General features: G+C 44.2%; 1 protein-coding gene across 1 annotated transcript in view; it reads left to right on the forward strand.

Annotated features, from left to right (window-relative positions):
• Positions 1–23,272, forward strand: part of LOC124594536 (protein Wnt-4-like) — a 297,425-nt gene that overhangs the window by 154,839 nt on the left and 119,314 nt on the right. Inside the window, exon 4 of the mRNA XM_047132909.1 lies at positions 21,604–21,953. Within this exon, the coding sequence (XP_046988865.1) occupies positions 21,604–21,953 (350 nt within the window). The remainder of the gene's footprint in view (positions 1–21,603; positions 21,954–23,272) is intronic.

Raw genomic sequence — 23,272 nt, forward strand, 5'->3', positions numbered from 1 at the left:
CTCCACCTATAATGTTCCGTATAAATGTTCGTGTTCGCTCAAAACTGGGTGGCTACTGATTAAATGTAAAGGAGAATGAATGGGTGTTGAAATCTGTCTACATCTAATTATTCTAGTGTAGAGGTGTGGCTTTTTTTCCATAATTCGCGTTTCCGTCAAGCGCAGCTTACACATAAAGCTTATCCAGCCCTCTACAGCTTAGATGACCTGAAAACCACAAGAAAACTGCGCATCAGAACCGACTCAGAAGGAATTGAGACAGCACGTTCTAGATATGTTACTGAGTAGCTACATCAGTCGGCACGATCTGATAATCTAGATACGTTACTGAGTAGGTACACCAGTCAGTTAACGAATTACTTGTTCGGAAGTCACACAAAATACAGGGCAGAAACACGATCCTGTGTATTTCAGGATGGTATCGGCAGCTCAGGTGGTATTCATGGGGGGAGGGGGGGGGGGGGGGTTCCCCTCACGTAAAATGAGAAATGCTAAAATTCAAAGATACATGGGTTTTATTCCCAAGAACTACCACTGAGGGGTACACTATTTACGGAAACTGGCTACGGCCGCGGAGAGAACCACACATGGTCCGGAAAGAGCATTTTGCCCTCAATAGGAAGGACAAGTGTAAGTAAGGAAGCTGGCAGGCAACAGAGCGATCCGCATTTGCGGCCGTTATCTCGCCGACCTTCTTTCATACCTCACTTGACGGCACACGTTCCTCCAATTGGCTGGAGTGTGGCAATAAGGTGGCGTCTCTCACTCTGCAATACCGTGGTGGCGTCTCAAGCTCAGCGTAATAGCACGTGGTAGCCGGCCACAAGTACTGAGGAGTAGTTTACGTAACAACTCACGTCACTGCCAGGGGCTAAGCTAAAATGATGGAAGTGGAACACAATAAAAAAATTTTGCCATTATTACCCGTTACCATGTACAACTCATCGCTTAACACAGTGCTACGCCATTCATCAGTAGCCCATGCTTTCAGTTCAAGGTAATGGTATCACTCTAAAACACAGGCGATTGTAATCTGGTATTAACGGCAAACCTACGAATAGTGCAATAATTCCCTACGCCGGCTGCTGCAAGTCACTGACCAATGGTACAGGATGACACAGAATGTTGGAGAGGGTCCTTCGTTTGTTCCCGGATGGCAGATGGAGGTGTAAAGGGTGTACAATCTGCTTGGAGCACAGTATGGCTATCCTCCCTTTTGGTGGTGAGACATGATCGACAAGAATCTTGACGACGAGTATTCCTGCTTTCACTTTCCCATGCATCCAACATCTGGCCACAGACAAAAATATGGTCATTGCACGATTCGACAAGCCACCTAAATGGGGACCCATAGTCAGGCATTTTTGAAACTCTGTCGGGTGCTGATAATGCTGTCTCAAGCGAGTAGGCGGCCAGGCACTGTTCTTCACAGTGATCACTCAACAGCTAACGCTGTTCACACCCCTTACACACGGTCCAGTCATATTAATGAGACCACCGTCTACGTTCGACATTATCGTCTAATAAGGTGGCAGCACTAGGAGATGAGGGTATATAAAGCGCGTCGATGGATGCGGATGACTGTGCAGTCGTTGTCGTCCAAAAGGGCAAAACCATTAGTTCCTGAGCCAAGGGCGGAATGATCTGGGTTGGGGTTGGGTTGTTTGGGGGAAGAGACCAAACTTCGAGGTCATCAGTCTCATCGGGTGAGGGAAGGACGTGGAAGGAAGTCGGCCATGCCCTTTCAAAGGAACCATCCCGGCATTTGCCTGGAGCGATTTAGGTAAATCACGGAAAACCTGAATCAGGATGGCCGGACGCGGGAGTGAACCGTCGTCCTCCCGAATGCGCGGAATGATTTCCGAAACGGCTAAGTTGTAGCTATCCAAAACTGGCGTGGTGTACCACGGCCATAGACGACAGGGGTGAGTGACAGTTGTGGAGAGGTATACTGGTGAATAGACATGCAACCTTCAGCAGCTGAACACCCAGATGAACCAAGGCGCTACCAACAGTACTTCCTCAACAACGACATACTGGCAGCACAATGGATCAACACCCTTGGGGACCATTCCGCCCTCCCCCTCCCTCGCCATTATGTGCAGTTTGTTTTTCCTCGTCATGATGGCATCTACCAGCAGGACAATGAAACGTGTCTCAAAACTCGCAGTGTACGTGAATGGTTCGAAGAGTACTGGACTCCCCTGGCCACCAAACATCCCGGATACAAAGCCCAATCGAGAATCTGTGGGACTACGTTGATCGGGCTGTTCGCACCATGGGTCCTCAAACGAGAAACCTACCGCAGCTGGCCATCACTGGAGGTGGCATGGCTCCATATCACTGTCGGTAGCCTCCAGAACCTCAGTGACTCTCTTCCTGCACGTAAGCACTGCAATATGTGGTTATTCAGGCTTTTGACAGGTGGTCACAATGTCACTGGACCGTGCATATACTCCAGGCCTGATAACAACACTAAACCACACTAAAGCACTCTGGCGGCTGTTCTACATGTTACAGAGGACTGAAACTCTTTATCATTTACTTACTCGATGATGGTGTTAACATGGCTGAAGCTACATTGACATCTGACCATTTCTTCTGAGTGCTTCACTTCTGTATTTGTCTGGTAGTATATTTAGGTAATGGAATAGTAGTTTTCCATTGCTTGAAAATGACGGCTTATAAAAGTCAACCGTGATGGGCGTCTTTACAGTTCTCACTAATGTGTTATGATAGTCAGAAAGACGTTCTAAAATGAAACTGCTTCAGTTAATGAAATTACATTCACAAATTATATCGAAGTAAAAGAAAATGTTTAAGAAGTGCAATACAGATCGCCGAATAGGACCCCCTAACTTTATCAGTGCTAGGGCTCGGCGCGGTCTTAAACCCACCCTGCCTCATCGCAATAAGAGCTCAGCACCTGCCGGAGTGATTTGAAACTTTTTTGAAATGACAAGTATAGTGATATAAAGCGTTGAAATTTTATCGCTGGAGTGACTGAGAAATGTTCTGAAATTTAAGGGTAAGGTGGGTTCTCATTCTTGATTCCGTCGTTTCGCGCAGCATATACACTACTGGCCATTAAAAGTGCTACACCAAGAAGACGACGTGCTACAGACGCGAACTTTAACGGACAGGAACAAGATGCTGTGATATGCAAATGATTAGCTTTTCAGAGCATTCACACAAGGTTGGCGCCGGTGGCGACACCTACAACGTGCTGACATGAGGAAAGTTTCCAACCGATTTCTCATACACAAACAGCAGTCGACCGGCGTTGCCTGGTGAAACGTTGTTGTGATGCCTCGTGTAAGCAGGAGAAATGCGTACCATCACGTTTCCGACTTTGATAAAGGTCGCATTGTAGCCTATCGCGATTGCGGTTTATCATATCGCGACATTGCTGCTCGTGTTGGTCGAGATTCAATGACTGTCGGGCATAATATGGAATCGGTGGGTTCGCTGGATCCCAACGGCCTCGTATCACTAGCAGTCGAGATGACAGGCATCTTATACGCATGGTTGTAACGGATCGTGCAGCTACGTCTCGATCCCTGAGTCAATAGTTGGGGACGTCTGCAAGACAACAACCATTTGAACAAACAGTTCGACGACGTTTGCAGCAGCATGGACTATCAGCTGGGAGACCATGGCTGCGGTTACCCTTGACGCTGCATCACAGACAGAAGCGCCTGCGATGGTGTACTCAACGACGAATCTGGGTGCACGAATGGCAAAACGACATTTTTTCGGATGAATCCAGGTTCTGTTTACAACATCATGATGATCGCATCCGTGTTTGGCGACATCGCGGTGAACGCACATTGAAAGCGTGTATTCGTCATCGCCGTACTGGCGTGTCACTCGGCGTGATGGTATGGTGTGCCATCGGTTACACGTTTCGGTCACCTCTTGTTCGCATTGACGGCACTTTGAACAGTGGGCGTTACATTTCAGATGTGTTACGACCCGTGGCTCTACCCTTCTTTTGCTCCCTGCGAAACCCTACATTTCAGCAGGATAATGCACGGCCGCGTGTTGCAGGTACTGTACGGGCCTTTCTGGATACAGAAAATGTTCGTTTACTGCCCTGGCCAGCACATTCTCCAGATCTCTCACCAATTGAAACGTTTGGCCAATGGTAGCCGAGCAACTGGCTCGTCACAATACGCCAGTAACTACTCTTGATGAACTGTGGTATCGTGTTGAAGCTGCATGGGTCGCTGTACCTCTGCACGCCATCCAAGCTCTGTTAAAAATGACTCAATGCCCAGGCGTATCAAGGCCGTTATTACGGCCAGAGGTGGTTGTTCTGGGTACTGATTTCTCAAGATCCATGCACCCAAATTGCGTGAAAATTTAACCACATGTCAGTTCTAGTATAATATATTTGTCCAATGAATGCCCGTTTATCATCTGCATTTCTTCTTGGTGCAACAATTTTAATGGCCAGTAGTGTACAAACACAAATACGAGCACAGGAATAGAATACTTTTCTAATCTTTATCTGATACATTAAATGTCAACATTCGGTTTTATCTACAAGAATCGAAGCTGTCCTGCACCTCTTTCACATACAGTATACTCCAGAGGAAATACGTTTCGTCCTGATGGCCTTGGTCTATTACCTTGCGGCGCGTAACTGTGGAGGCCCTTGCTTGGCTGTGTTCACAATAGTAGATTACTGTCGCCTCACTTCTCAATTATAACAAATTTTTCAGATACTTTCACGGAAACTTTCAGCACCAACCTCAATAGACGTTGTGTCTTTGTATTTACCCGTTAAAAAAGTAAATATGTCCATTCAGAAAGCGTTTCTTACATCAATACTTCAGGTCATACAAGTGTTAATAGTACTAAAACGGAAGGAAGACTACCGTTTAACTTCCTGTTGACGAAGAGGTTCTTAACACGAGTAGTATGGCTGTGCCGCCATTGGTGCACAGTTCTAACTTTCGCCGCTAGTCGGCGATACAGTTGCCGAAAAATCAAAGGTAGCGGTGGCGAGAGATTTAAAATTTCAAGATGGCGCTGGTGGGAAATTTAAAAATTATGTCCACGATGGCGGCAGGAATATTTTATAAAAATGCAAGATGGCACTGTCGAGAAAATTTATAAAATTTTCCATAGCGTTCATTAAAATGAAACAGCCTCTCACAGTGCAGTATTTTTGCCTAAAAAGGAATAGCCAAAAGTATCTGAATTTTATGCCATATTTTTTATGCCGCTTCATAAAATGTTATTGCCAATATTTCTAAAAATGACATAAACTTCTTAACATGAATTGCATAAATTAGCATCACACACACACACACACACACACACACACACACACACACACACACAAACACGTACGTTCCACCTCCGGTATTTCCTCTCTCTCTGTTTTGTGTCATATACTGTACTGTACTGTCTCGTCAAATTTCGTCTCACATGTGTGTACACAGCATCAAAACTTACTTAATGGGTGTAATTTATGATGATTTCACATCTGTAATTATTTATCAAAAATAAGAAGCATGTAACACTCTACCACATCAATATATTTCATTCTGACATGTGCTGTTTGATGCTTCTCTAAAAACGTTTATGTCAAATACTGCACCATCTTATCAGTAAATTTCATCTCTCTGCATTTTATACTTCTCTAACACGTAATAACTGTTTATCAAATATGGTACTGACTTGTCAGCAAATCCCATCTCCTCCTCTCTTACGGTTCACTGATGAATGTGGATGTCTTGCAACTGATGGAACATTTTCGTGTAAAACTTGCCATTCTGTAGTTGAGTCTGTCATTTTATTTCCGACAGCTATTGTAAACTTCAAGCTCTAATTGCCTGATTCATGATCTTCTTCTTCAATAGATGTTACATGATTATCATCTGAAAAATCAACTGCCGCCTTCAAAGCTTGCAAGAAAACTAATTGGTCTGCTAATTTATATGGATTAGTCCAATGGACTTAGTCGATATGAGTTGATGATTTGTTGGACAATGTCTTCCAATTATGAAAGTAAATTTCGTTTTCACTCTCTCCCATGCCAATCTTTGTCATCTCTCAATAATGATCTGCCTCTCTTATCTGTTGCATGCTTAACAATACTGGCATCCATTGGAACTTACTGGTCTATAAGAGAGATGGTTCTGAGCATAGGTAGCCCTGACAATTTGAGCATAATTTTGAAGATCTTGTGTTACATAATCCTTTTATTGGCTTTAATTTTAAACAATTGATAATATTAGCCCCTCTTACACTGTGATTCATTGAATCATCCCCATCAATATCTATTGATGAATCACTTGTCAGTCACACTTCTGATATCGGATCAGATCTGGTGCTGTGTGCAGTACCACATGTCTTGGCCATTGTTTTACTACAAAATCATGCTGCCAGTCTACCTCATGTCTCTGCTATAATTTCCTTGCATAAGTCTTCTTTATTTCTATCATAATCAATGTGATCATCGTTATTGTCATCATCTTCTTCATTACAGTCATCATCTTCTTCTCCACAACTGTCTCCTCCTCCTTCTCTACACTCTATTTAATGAAAACCTTGTTTTCTCTAGCCTTAATTGCTACATATTTGTGTGTCTCCTCCTCCTTCTCCCCCTTCTTCTTCTTCTTCTTCTTCTTCCTCTCTTTTCGAAATAGCTATTCATGATTAGTCTTTGTAGCTGTTCAGAAACGGGCCTGATGGGAAGTTATAGTGGATGCTTCTTGAATTGTCTCTTCAGACACAATGTAGCTTCAGGTGTTTTAACATAGTCAACTAGAGCTTCTTCATGTGCAGGAAGAGGATAGCCATATTTCCTTTCTAAGATTCGATCTGATCCATTTACACTCTTTAATTTGATTTGCAGTCTACTGGAAGGTATTTTAAAATTTTCAGTAGCCTTTCTATTCGATAAACCTTCGTCAACAGCTTGTTTTGCTATTTAAAAATCTTCTGCAGTTCTTTTAGCTTTGATTGTTTTATAAATTTTCTAACCCTCTGAAATATTTTCTGTCTATCTCATACATTTTCTAACCACCTGAAAAAATAAAAATTGATGCTATTGGATAATGATTGTCAGTTTACAGGATGAGGTTGCCATTATCCATATCCCTTCCCCTGCGGAGTAGTGGGGAGTGATAATCAGTTCATTGGTTGGCTGCCATTACTCTACGTACTTAAAACCCTACAACTACATGACGGAAATTGTGGCTTATGTTGATGCTGTGCCGTCATTAGTATGTTAGCACAAGTAGTGAGACAGGCAATTAATTGGAATCCTCGATGCGTTAGGCTACTGAGAGAAAAAAGGTTTACGAATTATACCTTTTGTATGAGTGATAAAATTCATTTTGTTTTTTTCTGTTGTTACAAATCGAGTTCTAGTCCCCTGCTGTGACAATTTATTTTTAAGGAGCTTTTCCACATATAAAATACAAAGGATTCTGCGCTAACTTTTTACTCGATTCTATTGATGGCTCACATACTTTTACGTCAACTTCTAGCTGCATCAGTACTGCTGTCTGTTCATCGAGCGTTTACCATGATACAGGATAGTACAATTAAGAATACTGCTTGAATAGTGACAGTGTTTCTCGGCGATGTTATAAGAATGTCTAATCAGCGTTACCTGTGAATATTGTTTAAAGTTCTCCACCCCGTTGAGCCCTCTGAGTTTGTGGTGAGTTTATGCAGTGACGAACATAGAGTAGAACTTTGAAGTGTCGAAAGGTCTTCATCGCACAGTTCGTTATAAAGCGTTATTCATTTCAAAATTTCATGATCAAGCAGAATATGCGGAATAAAGCGTGCAAAGTAATTAACAATAGCAAATATATACACACTAACATAAAATTTTATGTTAGTGGTCTATACACAGAATTATCAATTAATATTATACTCACATTTAAATCAGACTTTAGTAAAAGACGCACCAATAGTGAGCCCATATACTGAATATAAAACAGATCTCATCTCTTGAAGCCACATTTGGCAGTGCTCTTGTCTGCTCTAGGGGCATTGACAATTGAAATGAAATCAAAGAGTAACTTAACGATGAAGCCATGCATAGCGATGAACAACATGTCAGAACATAGTGAACAGTTTGACAAAGATAAAATTTTCGTTACTTATATAGAGAAGGAAAAATGACATTAGATAAAATTTACATCTTTGTTTTTTATTTTATTTCATTTTATTTTACTTTATTTATTTTATTTTATTTTATTTATATATTTAGACATCAGTCTTTTAACTCTAGAGATCCCCCTGCTACTATGGAAGTTACCCGTGATCGCGATGTCTTAACAGACGTCCTACCACCTGAATGAGATTTTCACTCTGCAGCGGAGTGTGCGCTGATATGAAACTTCCTGGCAGATTAAAACTGTGTGCCCGACCGAGACTCGAACTCGGGACCTTTGCCTTTCGCGGGCAAGTGCTCTACCATCTTTATTTATTTATTTATTTATTTATTTATCAATGTCAGGCTTACCACCTTTGCTGACATACATTTTGTTGTACTACCGCATAAACAGTGTCTACAATGTCCATATGTTGACAAGTAGTGCCTAATTAGAAAATTAATGAATTAAGGAAATGAATAAAACTGAAAATGCCCAAATAAAAGACATGAGGACATTGCGGATAGTACAAATGCAAAAGAAACATGCTCCTGTAGCAATGAAATGAAATTCGTGTCGGGGGGGGGGAAACCTGCTCACGACCCGACGTTCGATAGAGCAAGAGAGCCATCTATCGACTCGTTCTCCAGACGTTGGTGTAAGACTGGGTCGTCTTCTCGAAATTAACTAAGGGTCCGTAAGTGTGATCGATGTCTATTTCGGCTTCTTCGTCTATCTCATCTCTCACCCGTCACACCCCATCTGGCCGGCGGGTCGGTAAATGTAAGTCGCAAGTAATTAGCGAAGTCTTGCCCATACTTCTTATGCTGTTGCAGCTACGTGTGTCCATCCAGGAGAAAATGCCAAAAATCAATTTTGTCCTTTTCCGATTCGTTATACACGTAGTCCACCACCATTCCCCGTACCCATGTCACTGCATTGGTTTTTTGGACAGGAAAATAAGATTCTTGGGGGAAAAAAAGTGTGTCTGATGAAACTGTGTGAGGGGCGGAGAGTAACAGGAACGCCAATATCTGTTGTGCCAAGTTCCACACTGGAGCCGTCCCACTACATACTAAACGATGTTCATTAGTGTCCACTGTTGCGCAGCCTAAACATAGTGGAGTGTCTGCCATATGAATCGATTGCCGCCGTTGATTCGTTGCGAACTTCCTATTTACCACCACATACCATGTTGAGTGTACCGACATTGGGAGGTAAACGTTCCGTATAGCGCGCCATATCTGTCGCCAGTTCTTGTCTGGGTACTGCTTTTCAAGGGTATTCAAAAATGGTTCAAATGGCTCTGAACACTATGGGACTTAACATCTATGGTCATCAGTCCCCTAGAACTTAGAACTACTTAAACCTAACTAACCTAAGGACATCACACAACACCCAGTCATCACGAGGCAGAGAAAATCCCTAACCCCGCCGGGACTCGAACCCGGGAACCCGGGCGCGGGAAGCGAGAACGTTACCGCACGACCACGAGCTGCGGACCCAGGGAATTCCTGGGACACCGGCGCAGTAAGAGTTGGTATACATCTCGCGTCGTCGGTAGTCGTGTTGTTGGGAAGGAATCTCTGACATAGCTAAACTCCAAAAAAAAAAAAAAAAAGACTTGAAATGTGACAGCTTCGGTGAAGTATGGCCCACATTGACTGGGGGCAGCATTGAAGTGGGCGCTAGTACACCGGCCAACGCACCCGAGATATTGCGAAATTGACCGCGCCACTGTCGGAAAATCGTACTGACGAATAACGCCCGTGCCTTTTCATATACGTTCACTAGACCAAGTCCACCCTCTCCAGGTGGTAGCGTAAGCGTTGTGTATTGGATCTTAAACAGGTGTCCCACACTGACGTAGGTTCCGAAAGTTTCTTGTATCCGTGATGCCATTGTGCGCGTTAAAGGCAGAACATGCGCTACGTGAGTGAGTCTCGGTGCTAGGTATACGTTAACATAGGTCACCCTCTGAATCATATCCAACGCTCTTAATTTCTGTAACAGCACCATTGTCCGCATCAGCTTCAATATGCGTCGGTAGTTATACGCTGCTGTCCGCTGCACATCCGTGTGGAACGTAATAAAAAAATGGCTCTGAGCACTATGGGACTCAACTGCTGTGGTCATAAGTCCCCTAGAACTTAGAACTACTTAAACCTAACTAACCTAAGGACAGCACACAACACCCAGCCATCACGAGGCAGAGAAAATCCCTGACCCCGCCGGGAATCGAACCCGGGAACCCGGGCGTGGGAAGCGAGAACGCTACCGCACGACCACGAGATGCGGGCAAGGAACGTAATACCTAGGCATTTTATGGTCTTAACTAACATGAGCGGGTCTTCCTCCCCCGGTTGTAATCCTCGACCGACATTCATGCAGCGTGATTTTTGTAGATTGAGCACGCTTCCTGCTGCCATCCCGTATCGCTGTATCCATGCCAACGCCGTACGTACTTCTTCGCCTGTCCGTGCCACCAGCATCACATCGTCAGCATAAGCGCGGCACTGAAAGGTCAGTTGTGGCAACGGCACTCCCTCCAACCGTCTTCGGAGACCATATAGACAGGGTTCCAAAGCCATTGCATACAAAAATATCGAAAGGGGGCAACCTTGACGAACTGACCTTGAAATAACAATGTAGTCAGTGCCCCGCCCATTCACCGAGACCTTTGATCGCACGCCGTGTAACAGTCGCGTGATCACTAGAATGAAGGCCTGTGGGATTCCCAATCTGCCCATCACCGCATGCAAAAAGGTATGATCCACTCTGTCGAACGCATGATCGAAGTCAATAGCGACGAGTGCCCCACGCACTCGGCATGCCGCTGCTAATGCGAGGATATCTCGGTAGTCACCAAGCGCCGTATGTACGTTACTCTTACCGCCGAGGCAAGTTTGATCGATGAGGAGTCTATCAGAAATTGAGGACCGCAGGTGAGCCCCAAGGATAAGCGTGAAAATCTTATAATCGCAGTTCAAGAGAGTGAGTGGTCTATAATCTCCTGGCCTTCTGCCACCGCGTGGTTTGGGTATTGGGATGATGATACCCTCCGTGAATTCGGCAGGTATCTCAGTCTGCGGTAACAGGAGTTCGTTGTACATCTGAATCCAGGTCCATCCCATGAGGTATGCAAAGGCGCGGTAAAATTCAGTTGGGAAGCCGTCCTGTCCTGGGGACTTGTTCGGAGCCCCCCTAGCAATTGCATCCGTCAGCTCGTCCTCTGTTATCGCTGTGGTGAAAGTCTCTGCATCCAGTGGTGGTCCTCTATCTGGCATTTACGAGATGACATCGTGTAGGGTCTCGTGGTTCACTTGTACAGGTCCATATAACTGGCAGAAATAGTCAGTAAACACATGCGCAATATCACGCTGGTGCACAACTTGCTGGCCAGTGTCAGAAATTAGTTCCCTGATCAATGTCCTGCGTCGTCGTTGGCGTTCACGTACTACGTGGTGCATGGAGGGGGTTTCGGCAGCAACTGTGTCCGCCAATCTCGCCCGGACCATTATACCTTCCATTCTTAGTCTCGTCAGCTGTAATAACTTGGCTTTTATCCTGCGCATGGCAGTGTGCCTTTCCGGCGATGGTTGTTGCGTCATCAGCTCCCTCAGGGCTGTAAAATAAAAATCAGCCGTCGTGCGGATCCACTGCGATTTGTCCCGCCCGTATCGTATCAACGTTCTCCGTAACGTTGGTTTTGCGCATTTAATCCACCACTGGAGAACCGAGGTGTATGCTCGTTGGCGGCGAACGCAGGTCTCCCAGGCCGCCTCTATCGTCCGGCGACATTCAGCGTCACGTAAAAGTGCACAATTCATTTTCCAGTGACCCTTACTCTGCCATATCTTCTGACGCGTTAGTGAAATCGTACAGACGTATGCCATATGATCCGTAAAAGCCGCTGGCCAGATTTCGGCATCCAGTGTCGCCGCCCGTAGAGCTCGTGTCACATACACTCTATCAAGTCTACTCGCCGAGTGTCCCGTTACAAACGTATAACCCGGTCTGTCGCCATGCTGCAGTTCCCAGGTATCCAGAAGACCCATTTCGGTAATCAACGCACGCAGTTCCATGCATGGCACATAATGAGGTACTTGGTCCTTTTTGTCGACGACACAATTAAAGTCGCCGCCCACTATATAGTTATCATCTCTTCGGTGTAAAAGGTCGCCCTTTCTCATCGTTTTGTGGAGCCAGATGGCGCGTATAAATTGATGAAACGAACGCCGTCGACAGTGATCGCTATACCACGTGCCGAAGGGAGATACGTGACGTCCTCCAGTCCTATTCCTTCCCTGGTGAGAATCGCCACACCGCATCCACTTTCATCGTGCACTGAATAATGTGCCTCGTAGCCGTAGAACTCTGGCGGCGATGTGAAACGCACTTCTTGTAGGAATACAATATCCACGTCCGCAGCGCGTAACATATCTTTCAGCATTTGAATTTTAAGTGGTGTCCGAATGCCATTAATGTTTATCGTGGCAATGCGGTACGCCTGGCGTGTGTTCATCAGTTGTAGGGCGGTGTCATTAAGCGTCTATCTGCACCCCCGGCGCTCCTCACCACACTAAGTTGTTCAACATATCCCGATTCCTCCCGGCCTCTGGCCAGGGCTGTCCTCAATCGTCGCGTTCGTAGTTTCATTCTGTTCCTGCTGGTCCATTGCTTGCTCCCAGTCCCCCAGCATATTTCCGGAACTGGTCGAAGGGTGGAAGGCAACGTCGTCACCGCTCTGATGTTGGACAGTTGTCATCTCCACTTCTGCCTTCCGGTCACCAGAAGGAAAGTTCAAGTTATCGTCGCTGTGTAATTCCTGCAATCGTCATCTCGGTATCTGTTGAATCCACTGGTCTCAGGTCGATACTGTCGTTGTCGTCCACTGTCCCCTCGGGACTGTGGCTATCGTCAGCAGAAGTCAGCCGACGCTTCTTTCTTCTCTTCGGGGAACGCTGTTTCCGTTGCCTTGCTTCCGCATCGGCTGTTTGGGTTGCGTATCCTCCGTCTTGGGCCTGGCCTATCACGCTCTCGGTGGAAGCACTGGCAGCCACCACGGATGAGCCTGGAGCGGCCGTCAGCTGCATCTCTTGTGTGGTGTCCTGTGTCTGCTGTGGTGGAACCGGTGGTCGGAGTTCCAGTCCGTTGGTGTCCATGTTCTCTATAGGGGGCAGCTGCTGGTGCCCATCGGAAATCTCCCTCACATCGCCCCTCAGGGCTTCCACAAAGGTCAACGGTAAGACAGTCATCTGTTGTGGCGCCTGAACGTCATCCCGTGGAGTTTGCACTAAACGTCGCTGGAGGCATTCCGAGCGGACGTGACCTTCTTTCCCGCACCCCAAGCAAGTGCGAGGTTGCCCATCATAGATTATAACTGCTCGACAACCTCCTATGTACAAATAAGAGGGGACGTGCTTTCGCAGTTCTATCCGTATTTGTCTCACCCCATTTAAAACGGGGTACGTGGTAAAACTCGTCCATTTTTCGGCCACATGGGATAGAACTGTACCGTATGGTCGAAAGGCGTCAGTAACAAGTTCAGACGGGACCTCAAACGGAAGTTCGAAGACTCGTATAGTGCGGATCCCCATTCCCGCGTGATCGACTGTAACGGCACCAACATTCCCGTCGGCATGACAGAAACGATACCCGTTCGGTGATCGTTGTAGAAGTCTTTCGCAAGCAGCCTCGTCAACAAGCTTGACATAGACGACACTAGAAACGATCGATAAATTGATTCCCACGATTTCCTGTGGATCGATTTGTACCTCTTGTTTTAAGAAACGTTCAATCTCGTGTGCCTTTGGTCGTGTGTAGTCGTTCGCAAAACTGAACTTCAAAGTCGTTTTTCTGTACGAGTGTGCCATCTCGTTCTAGACTCACAACGCCGCACACGCGAAGCCGCTCCGGCGTAAACAAACAGGCGCGCGCACCACAGCGCGGCTGGCGGGCAACACGGTCCGCACTATGTCACTGCCGAAGGCAGACTGCTACCGAAGCACGACTCACGACCGGCCCTCACAGCTTTACTTCTGCCAGTATCTCGTCTCCTACCTTCCAAACTTTACAGAAGCTCTCCTGCGAACCTTGCAGAACCAGCGCCTGTCCCTTCTTCTTGTCAGTGTTTTCCATGTATTCCTTTCCTCACCGATTCTTTGAAGAACCTTCTCATTCCTTGCCTTATTAATCCGCCTTGCGTCGAAAGGTAAAATTGTGAACGTCGCAGCAGAGATTAGTCAGTAATCAAAACAGAAGACATATTTGCAACCGCTAACTGGTTTAGTATAATGTAAACATAAATCGAATATAGATCACAAAATAAATACAAGTTGTCAAAGAACGAGTTTCGAACCATCATGAGCTAAAATTTTACATGCGTATGACTAAATTTAATCATATGAGAATAGTCGAACATACAAAACATAACATGCAACAGAACCGGTTAGATAAGCCTAGATGAGTTGTAACAACTTGAAATAAAATAGCAGCTAATATTACAGATAAGGGGACACAGAGTAACTGCCAATAGTGCCACTGATACCGAACATACTTGTTAGGCTGGTCTCTTGCTTTTGGCAAATTACTTAGGCTGGTCGTCTACAGGGCCATATGATTAATAATTCGATAACAAGTATTTATTGTCTTTATATGTTTAATACTAAACCCAGTTTTCATCACAATTTGTTTCAGGATGCAGTACTGAACATTACTTCAAAATATAAATAAAGGAAGGACAGTCCTGTAAGTTTCATTGATTCAGTATAAACTATACTGTCGCAATAATCAATCTCACCATTAAACATGTTTCTATCAATGCTGCACAGAACTATCTTTACTAACATCTTTGTTCTAGCATTTTTAGGTAGATGAAAATGTAACAGGTGTGTGTATTCAGTGATGTTATAGGTCTCGCCGATTTATGTGCACACGTTACACTTAATTACGTTTCGCGTCAGCTGTCAGTCTGCATTAATCATCGATCCTCTGCATTTCTTCCTACATTTGGCTACAGTCTTCTGGCGTATGCTGCCACCCTATAGCAAATAGCTTTGTCCACACAAAGCCTCATGGATTTTCTAGAGTTATCAATTAGATAACAGCCGCAGAACATCAAGGAAGTGTCTCCTGTTTTCATTATTTGCAGTCACAATCACAAATGATTTCTTATAAATAATCGATCTAAGCTGATGTATACCATTATGATATCACTGACAGAGGTTACAGTTTGCTTACTGTAGTGTTAAGTGTTAGCTTCCACCTATTGTAAACAATGATTAGGCCTTAGGTATCTATAAGGGGTACCATAATTAATAGCGAAAACTGACATGAACCACTTTATATGATAATAAAAGCGAGCACGTTCTGGTAAACATTGGTCTGTAAGCAAACTATTTAAGAGATGACGGAGAATATGTGGTGAAGAGCGACCACTAACTTCAGTACGAAGTACTGTAAAACATATGAGAAATGTAGAATTTCCGATCAACTTCTCATTGACATGCGCATATATCTTACCACAGCAGCCACCTTTAACAGAAAATACAACGCTGCTTCAGCATATTCCAAGTTACAATTTACCGCACACTCATGCCTGTGAAAGCTGTTGATTTGTCTGGGGCCGAGGATATACAGTCGACAGTCAGCTGCAGGTCATAAATTGCTCGCGGTGCGTCACCATGCGTTACCTGACCTCTCTCCGCATCATAATATGTCTGAGAGTCAGACAGCACACTCCAAAGACTTGACAGTACACAGTAAAAAATCTCGTGTTCAGTTACTAGGGCGTTCATGTGAGCCACACCCAAAGCATTACAAGTTGAAGCGAGTAAACCACTGGTAAAGCTGCGAGGAGAATTCATCTAAAATAAATTCCTCCTGCGGCTCTGTTTCGACGAATATGGGAATCTTGCAGAAAAAATCCCAACTGTATGTGCAGAATATATTGGATAAATAAGCAGCTTCCAGCCGTCGCAGCTGAATATATGGAGATGCGGGCAAGGTGTGGAAAAGTCCTCTTATACCGCACTACAATGGGCCACAAGAAATGTCGACCCTGCAGATTAATGCCAGGACCAGTTTATCATTTCATAATCAGAAAGCAAAAATCACAACTGCAATGGAATTACTGACTCACTATCACGATGAGTGCGGTGTGTGTTCAGGTCGGTCCAAGTCTACTAACGGCGGTGGTAGTGTCTAGTGGGTACCCACAAACAAACGACAAGGCATATAGGAGCTGGAGCACACTCCACTATTATGGCAGCCGGGCTGATTGCCATCTGGAAGTCCTGATATTCGCACAGACGACCACAGCAGATACAGCAGTCATGATTTCTGTTAGTACGTCAGCCCTACAAGTGATTAGAAGACATCATAGTAGTTTTACCAACCCCATAGTTGCAGCAGATTATCGACGTTGTGTTTCAGAGTGCAGACGAACTATCGCAACTTCCTGATGGTATGGATGAAAGGCCCCTCTGGGATACTTGGAAGTGAACATGTAGATGTCCTAGCAAAGAAAGAACCTCTACATGGAGCTATTAAATATGATAAATTCCCTCTCATACATGTGATTACCATACTTAGAAAGTGTTGTCGTCGTACTGGCAAGGTGATTGGTCAAGGACATCCAGAATCAAAGGCAATCACTAAGCACTAAATGATCCCACTATTCTAAGAATGGCATTGCATAATAAGACACAAACTTCGAGAAGCCTCACGATAGTTACAGCGCAGGTGAAATTTAATCATTGGAAATTTAACAAACACCTCCCAAACTAAGCACGTGTTTGTGGAAAGGAAGAAGATGCAAACTATCTCTTCCTACAGCGTCGTCGTAACACAAATCGCACAAACGTACTTGCAAATACTTGCAAGTTCTCAAGAAGCCTCCAAAAGTTCTTAGCATTCAACGATACAGCAATTTATAAAGTACTATATTCCCACATGCTACTGAGGAGGATAAGGAGCGCTCAGCGTATGTATGAATGTCACTGTGACCCTCCTATATGTATGTGTCTGCATTGTAGTGTATCTATACGTATGGCTGTAATATCAAATTCTGGCTCTTGTATACTGTTCTCATGTTCTGTCTAGATAATACTTAACGATCTACACAAAAATTCAATTATCTATCCGCTGCTTTTGAAACAATTCTTACAGAAATTAGGCATATCTCAAATCCGTACCAACGGCAGTTTATCACTTCTTACTGTGTTGCCAGTAGGATTTTCATAGCATACGACCACTGCGTATCCAGTGTTACATTTTCGTCTTGTTTACTCATTTTAGTATACTTTGGATGTGGAAATTTGTTTTATTTCGGAATCTGTCTTGCTAAGCCGTTGTAACTTGGTACCAGGACATTTAAACTAATGTATACGCTGAAGTGGCAAAAACAAGCCGTATTATAACATTTCCGTTGTTGACATGGCTGTATAGACACATTCCTTACGCCAATAAATTTAAAAAGAATTATGCCTGCAGCTTTCGGATGGAAGCCGTCAGCGGGTGACGCTTGCTTGCAGATTCGATCCACGAACTTGTATTCCCAGTCGCAAATGTACACTAAACAGCTAGTATAAAAAATTGATCAGTCAGTAAATTAAATACACGATCTTTTGAGGACTTGGTAATAAGTCGAAACCAAGAATATCACTTGTGATCTATTGAAGGGGGTTCATCTTAAATTATAGTAGCAGAGTGCATGTGCTCAAGCTGCTTCTACTGCAGCATTCAGGAAGCGGATCATTTTTAAAGGAAAAATTACAAATATGCCTAAGTACAGGGCTAACATGTGCATCAAAATACTTTAATATTCGGCTAGTCACTCCATCATATCCATGAGGGTCCTTAGTCTTTAGTGATTTATTTATTGACTCAGTCTCCCCCTTATCACTATCGGAGAGAAGTATTTCAGACAATAATCTCGGAAAGGAATTTTCCAAGAGAGTTATAAGATCCCCTGTAGAAACTAAGTTTTCATTTAATTCATCGGCAATGCTCAGAAAATGGTTGTTAAATACTGTACATACATCTGACTTATCAGTAACAGAAATATTTTTACTACGAACTGACTTTATATCGTCGACCTTGTGCTGCTGACCACACACTTTCTTCACAAATGACCATATGTTTTTAATCTTATCCTGAGAATCAGCTATTCTGTTTACGTACTATATACTCTTTGCATTCCTAATAACATTTTGAAGCACCTTATTATACTGTTTGTAACGTGCTAAATCAAATGGTTCAAATGGCTCTGAGCAGTATGGGACTTAACATCTGAGGTCATCAGTCCCCTAGAACTTAGAACTACGTAAACCTAAGGACATCAAATGGTTCAAATGGCTCTGAGCACTATGGGACTTAACATCTATGGTCATCAGTCCCCTAGAACTTAGAACTACTTAAACCTAACTAACCTAAGGACATCACACAACACCCAGCCATCACGAGGCAGAGAAAATCCCTGAACCCCTAAGGACATCACACACATTCATGCCCGAGGCGGGATACAAACCTGCGACCGTAGCGGTCGCGCGGCTCCAGACTGAAGCGCCTAGAACCGCTCGCCCACACCGGCCTGCTGTAATGGGCTACTGTAGCTTGATTGTGACTACTTCTAACATTTTGATATAATGCCTGCTTTGTTCTACATGATGTCCTTATCCCACTAGGCAACCACCCAGGCTGCCTTTTACTGCTGGTAACGTGTTTAGAATGTTCTAATGGAAAGCGTCTCTCAAATAGCATGAGAAATTTGCTAAGGAAAGCACTATATTTATCATTATGTTATCGGTACTATAAACATTCTGCCACTCTTATATCTTAATGACGTTTAAAAAACTCTTTATTGCCGTTGCATTAGCTATCGTACGTCGTTTGTAATTATATGTAACATTTGTTTGATTACAAAAGCCTTTTAGTGCTAATATCTATTCTCGTATATGAGATGTGGCTATAGAGTAACGGGACCGATGCCGCCACATAGTAAGCACGCATGCGCCAAAAATGAACGACCAATAGCTGGGAAGCGTGATGTCTTCATAGTCGAATGTGGCATCTCTGGTATTTGTAGACAAATCAGATGCTACCGTGGCCTTCATTTGTGTAAAAGGTCTTATTGTGATTTCCCGGAGAAATGGTAAGTGTCATAACAGAGCAGCGAATTTTCGTGAAGATCCACATGAAACTTGGGAAAACCGCTACTGAAACCTATCTTTTACTAAAAGGCGTGTATTTCGAAGACTGTTTATGACGTACGCCAGTTTTTGACTGGTTTAAGCGTTCCCAAAATTACTCACGCCCGGGACGCCCTTCAGCTTGGAAAATGGATGAAAATATCGAAATAGCAAGCGATCTGATTCTATGTGGCCATCGGTTGAGGGTTCGATCTATCACTGAAATTGCAGGAATTGACAAAGAATGCGTAAGCCAAATTTTACGTGAACAATTTAACATGCCATAAGTGTGTGCGAAACCGCTACCGAAAATTCTCACGATCGAACAAAAAGAAGTTCTTGAAATGTTTGTACTGACATTTTCAAAACCATTAAAAATTATACTAATTTCTTGGACATAGTGATACCATGTAATAATTCTTAGTTTTTCACTTATGATCCAGAAACTAGTCGCACATCGATGCATTGTAAAGACCTAACTTCACAGACAACGAAACAGAGTCGAATGAGCAACTCAAGATTCAAAATCATGATGATCCTTTTTTTTCGGTATTCATGACATTGTGGTTTTTCTCTGTGTTCCTGAAGGTCAGACTATTAATCAACATTACTACCTTGAGTTTCTTGCTCAACTCTGTGAGAAAATAAGGAAAAACGACCTAAATTGTGGAAAAACATGTCATGGATTTCACATCAGGGCGACGCACAAAATGGCTCTGAGCCCTATGGGACTTAAACTTCTGAGGTCCTCAGTCCCCTAGAACTTAGAACTACTTAAACCTAACTAACCCAAAGACATCACGCACATCCATGCCCGAGGCAGGATTCGAACCTGCGACCGTAGCAGTCGCGCGTTCCAGACTGTAGCGCCTAGAACCGCTCGGCCACCTCGGCCAGCAACGACGCACAAGCACAACAAGCTGTCTGCTAAGAGGTTTCTAGCGAAGTGAAGCGTCCCAGAGTTAGACCATCTACCTTATTCTCCTGACCTAGCACCTTGTGACTTTTATTTTTTCTCCAAAGTCAATCTGCATTAAAAGAACAACATTTCAGTCAGTTGAAGCAGTGAAAGAGAAAACGGCACGCTTCATCTAGGAATTCGCTGAGGAAGACCTCCAGTACTGTTACCAACTATAGAAATTCGCATGGAGCGATGTATGGATAGAGGAGGGGAGTATACTGAGGATGAAAATAACTATATGTGTATGTTTTTGAAATAAAATGTTTTACAGTAATAGCCCCGTCATTTTATAGCCACACTTCGTATATGATATATTTACACCAAATTGATTAGTTAATGAGCCATGACTTAAAGTAAGCTGTTGAGACATGAAGACCAAATATATATCTTTCACTCAGCAATGGCTTCATTACAAAGTTTATGGCTCCAATTGAAATTGAAAATGCATCTCTCTCGTTCCTGTCCTCTAAAATCGTCCGATTTTTTTTTTCTTTTCTAGTAGCGGCCATTGTTTCCGCTCCCATGTGGAGACGATCTGAGACTTCCTGAGTCCATGATGACAGGTTCGTCTATGGAAATACAGCCACTTCTAGAATGTAATAACTTGAAACACTGCGCTTTCTCCCTCTTGCTTCCGATTTCTAGTGGTAGGTTTTTTGTTTAGAGCAGCATTACTTACCGAAGTACGCGAAAACTTTTATTTTGCTTATTATAATCATTGAAATATTCCAACTTCTTGCCTGGGTGTAAGTCTGGCACCTTTCTGTTTTGTAACTGGTTCGCCGGCTAGGGTGGTCGAGTGGTTCTAGGCGCTACAGTCTGGAGCCGCGTGACCGCTACGGTAGCAGGTTCGAATCCTGCCTCGGGCATGGATATGTGTGATGTTCTTAGGTTGGTTAGGTTTAAGTAGTTCTAAGTTCTATGGGACTGATGACTTCAGATGTTAAGTCCCATAGTGCTCAGAGCCATTTGAACCATTTTTTTTGTAACTGGTTCCTTCAACTTTTCGGCTAAATCTTCGCTTAGTTGGATTAGGACATAGTATCGGAGTGGTAAGTAGGCTCGAAAAAAAGCAGCATTTTCGTAACAGTAAGATGAAACAGCTGAAGAGTAAATGTGTGCACTGTCTACGATATGAATACCTCTGATGTAGTCTATAGGCGATATTGAACTCACACAGGTGAACGATGGTTTGTACACAGCACACATGGTACACCCACTCAAGAAACGGAATTTCAAAAACAGTACTTTTCTGGAAAAAATTAAGCCGCCTGCTTGCCAAGAGCGCAGTAACGTGTACGGACCCCGGGCGCACCTGTTGCAGGGTACCGCGAGTCGGCGTTCGCGTACGCCATCTCTGCGGCCGGGGTGGCGCACGCGGTGGCGCGTGCCTGCAGCCTGGGACGCCTGCTCGAGTGCGCATGCGCCGCGCCGGGCGGCCGGCGCCGAGGCGGGAGGCGGCGCGGGGGCGGCGGCGGCGGAGGCGGCGGGGGCGGCGGCGGCGGCGGCCGGGGGCGGCTGGGCGGCGCGGCCACCAGCCAGTGGCAGTGGGGCGGCTGCTCGCACAACATCGACTTCGGCGTCCGCTTTTCGCGGCTCTTCCTCGACGTGAGGGAGCGCGCGGGCGACCTGCAGTCGCGCATCAACCTGCACAACAACCAGGCCGGCCGCCTCGTGAGTACCGACAAGCTGCCGTGCGAGACTCGCAGAAGGCGCTGCGCTACACGCTGACATGCATGCAGTATACGTTAACGCAATTTTAAATAATATACGAAAATAAAAGACTGGAATACTCTCTTTCAAATCCTGAAGATATCAGGGGAAAAATACAGGGAGCGAAAGGCTATTTACAATTTGTACAGAAACCAGATGGCAGTTATAAGAGTCGAGGGCCATGAAAGGGAAGCAGTGGTTGGGAAGGGAGTGAGACAAGGTTGTAGCCTCTCACCCATGTTATTCAATCTGTATATTGAGCAAGCAGTAAAGGAAACAAAATAAAAATCTGGAGTAGGAATTAAAATCCATGCAGAAGAAATAAAAACTTTGAGGTTCGCCGATGACATTGTAATTATGTCAGAGACAGCAAAGGACCTGGAAGAGCAGCTGAACTGAATGGACAGTGTCTTGAAAGGAGGATGTAAGATAAACATCAACAATACCAAAACGAGGATAATGGAATGTAGTCAAATTAAATCGGGCAATGCTGCGGCAATTCTATTAGGAAATGAAACGCTTGAAGTAGTAAATGAGCTATGTATGGAAGTGAAACGTGGACGATAAATGATTTAGACAAGAAGAGAACAGAAGCTTTCGAAATGTGGTGCTACAGAAGAATGCTGAAGATTAGATGGGTAGATCACATAACTAATGAAGAGGTATTGAATAGAATTGGAGAAAAGAGAAACTTGTGGCACAGCTTGAATAGAAGAAGGGATCGGTTGGTAGGGCATATTCTGAGGCATCAAGGGATCACCAACTTAGTATTGGAGGGCAGTGTGGAGGGTAAAAATCGTAGAGGGAGGCCAAGAGATGAATACACTAAACAGATTCAGTTGCAGTAGGTACTGGGAGATAAAGAAGCTTGCACAGGATAGAGTAGGATGGAGATCTGCCTCAAACCAGTCTCAGGACTGAAGACCACAACAACAACACGAAAATAAAATTAAATCTCATAGACAGTCAAAAGAAACCAAAATACCTGACGCCAAAACGAGAAAGAATTCGAAATGTCATTTACATTCATTAAGGGTTATGATTTGAGGTCTGTGATTGTCCATTCAAACTGATCTGTTACTGATTTTACTACAGGCATACAAGAGACGTTAGTCCAGTAACTACGTTGGCAGCTTGAACTAACAACTGTCAACAACAAATGGGCATTCAACCTGTCAGATATCAGCAGGTAATACTAAGTAGCGGGAGTAGGGTGTCATCTTGCTGTGTCACAAATCGCTACAGACGAACATCTCCATATGAAGTTTTCAAGACATTCT

Source organism: Schistocerca americana, chromosome 2, assembly GCF_021461395.2.
Source record: "Schistocerca americana isolate TAMUIC-IGC-003095 chromosome 2, iqSchAmer2.1, whole genome shotgun sequence".
In the NCBI taxonomy this organism is placed as follows: Eukaryota; Metazoa; Arthropoda; class Insecta; order Orthoptera; family Acrididae; genus Schistocerca; species Schistocerca americana.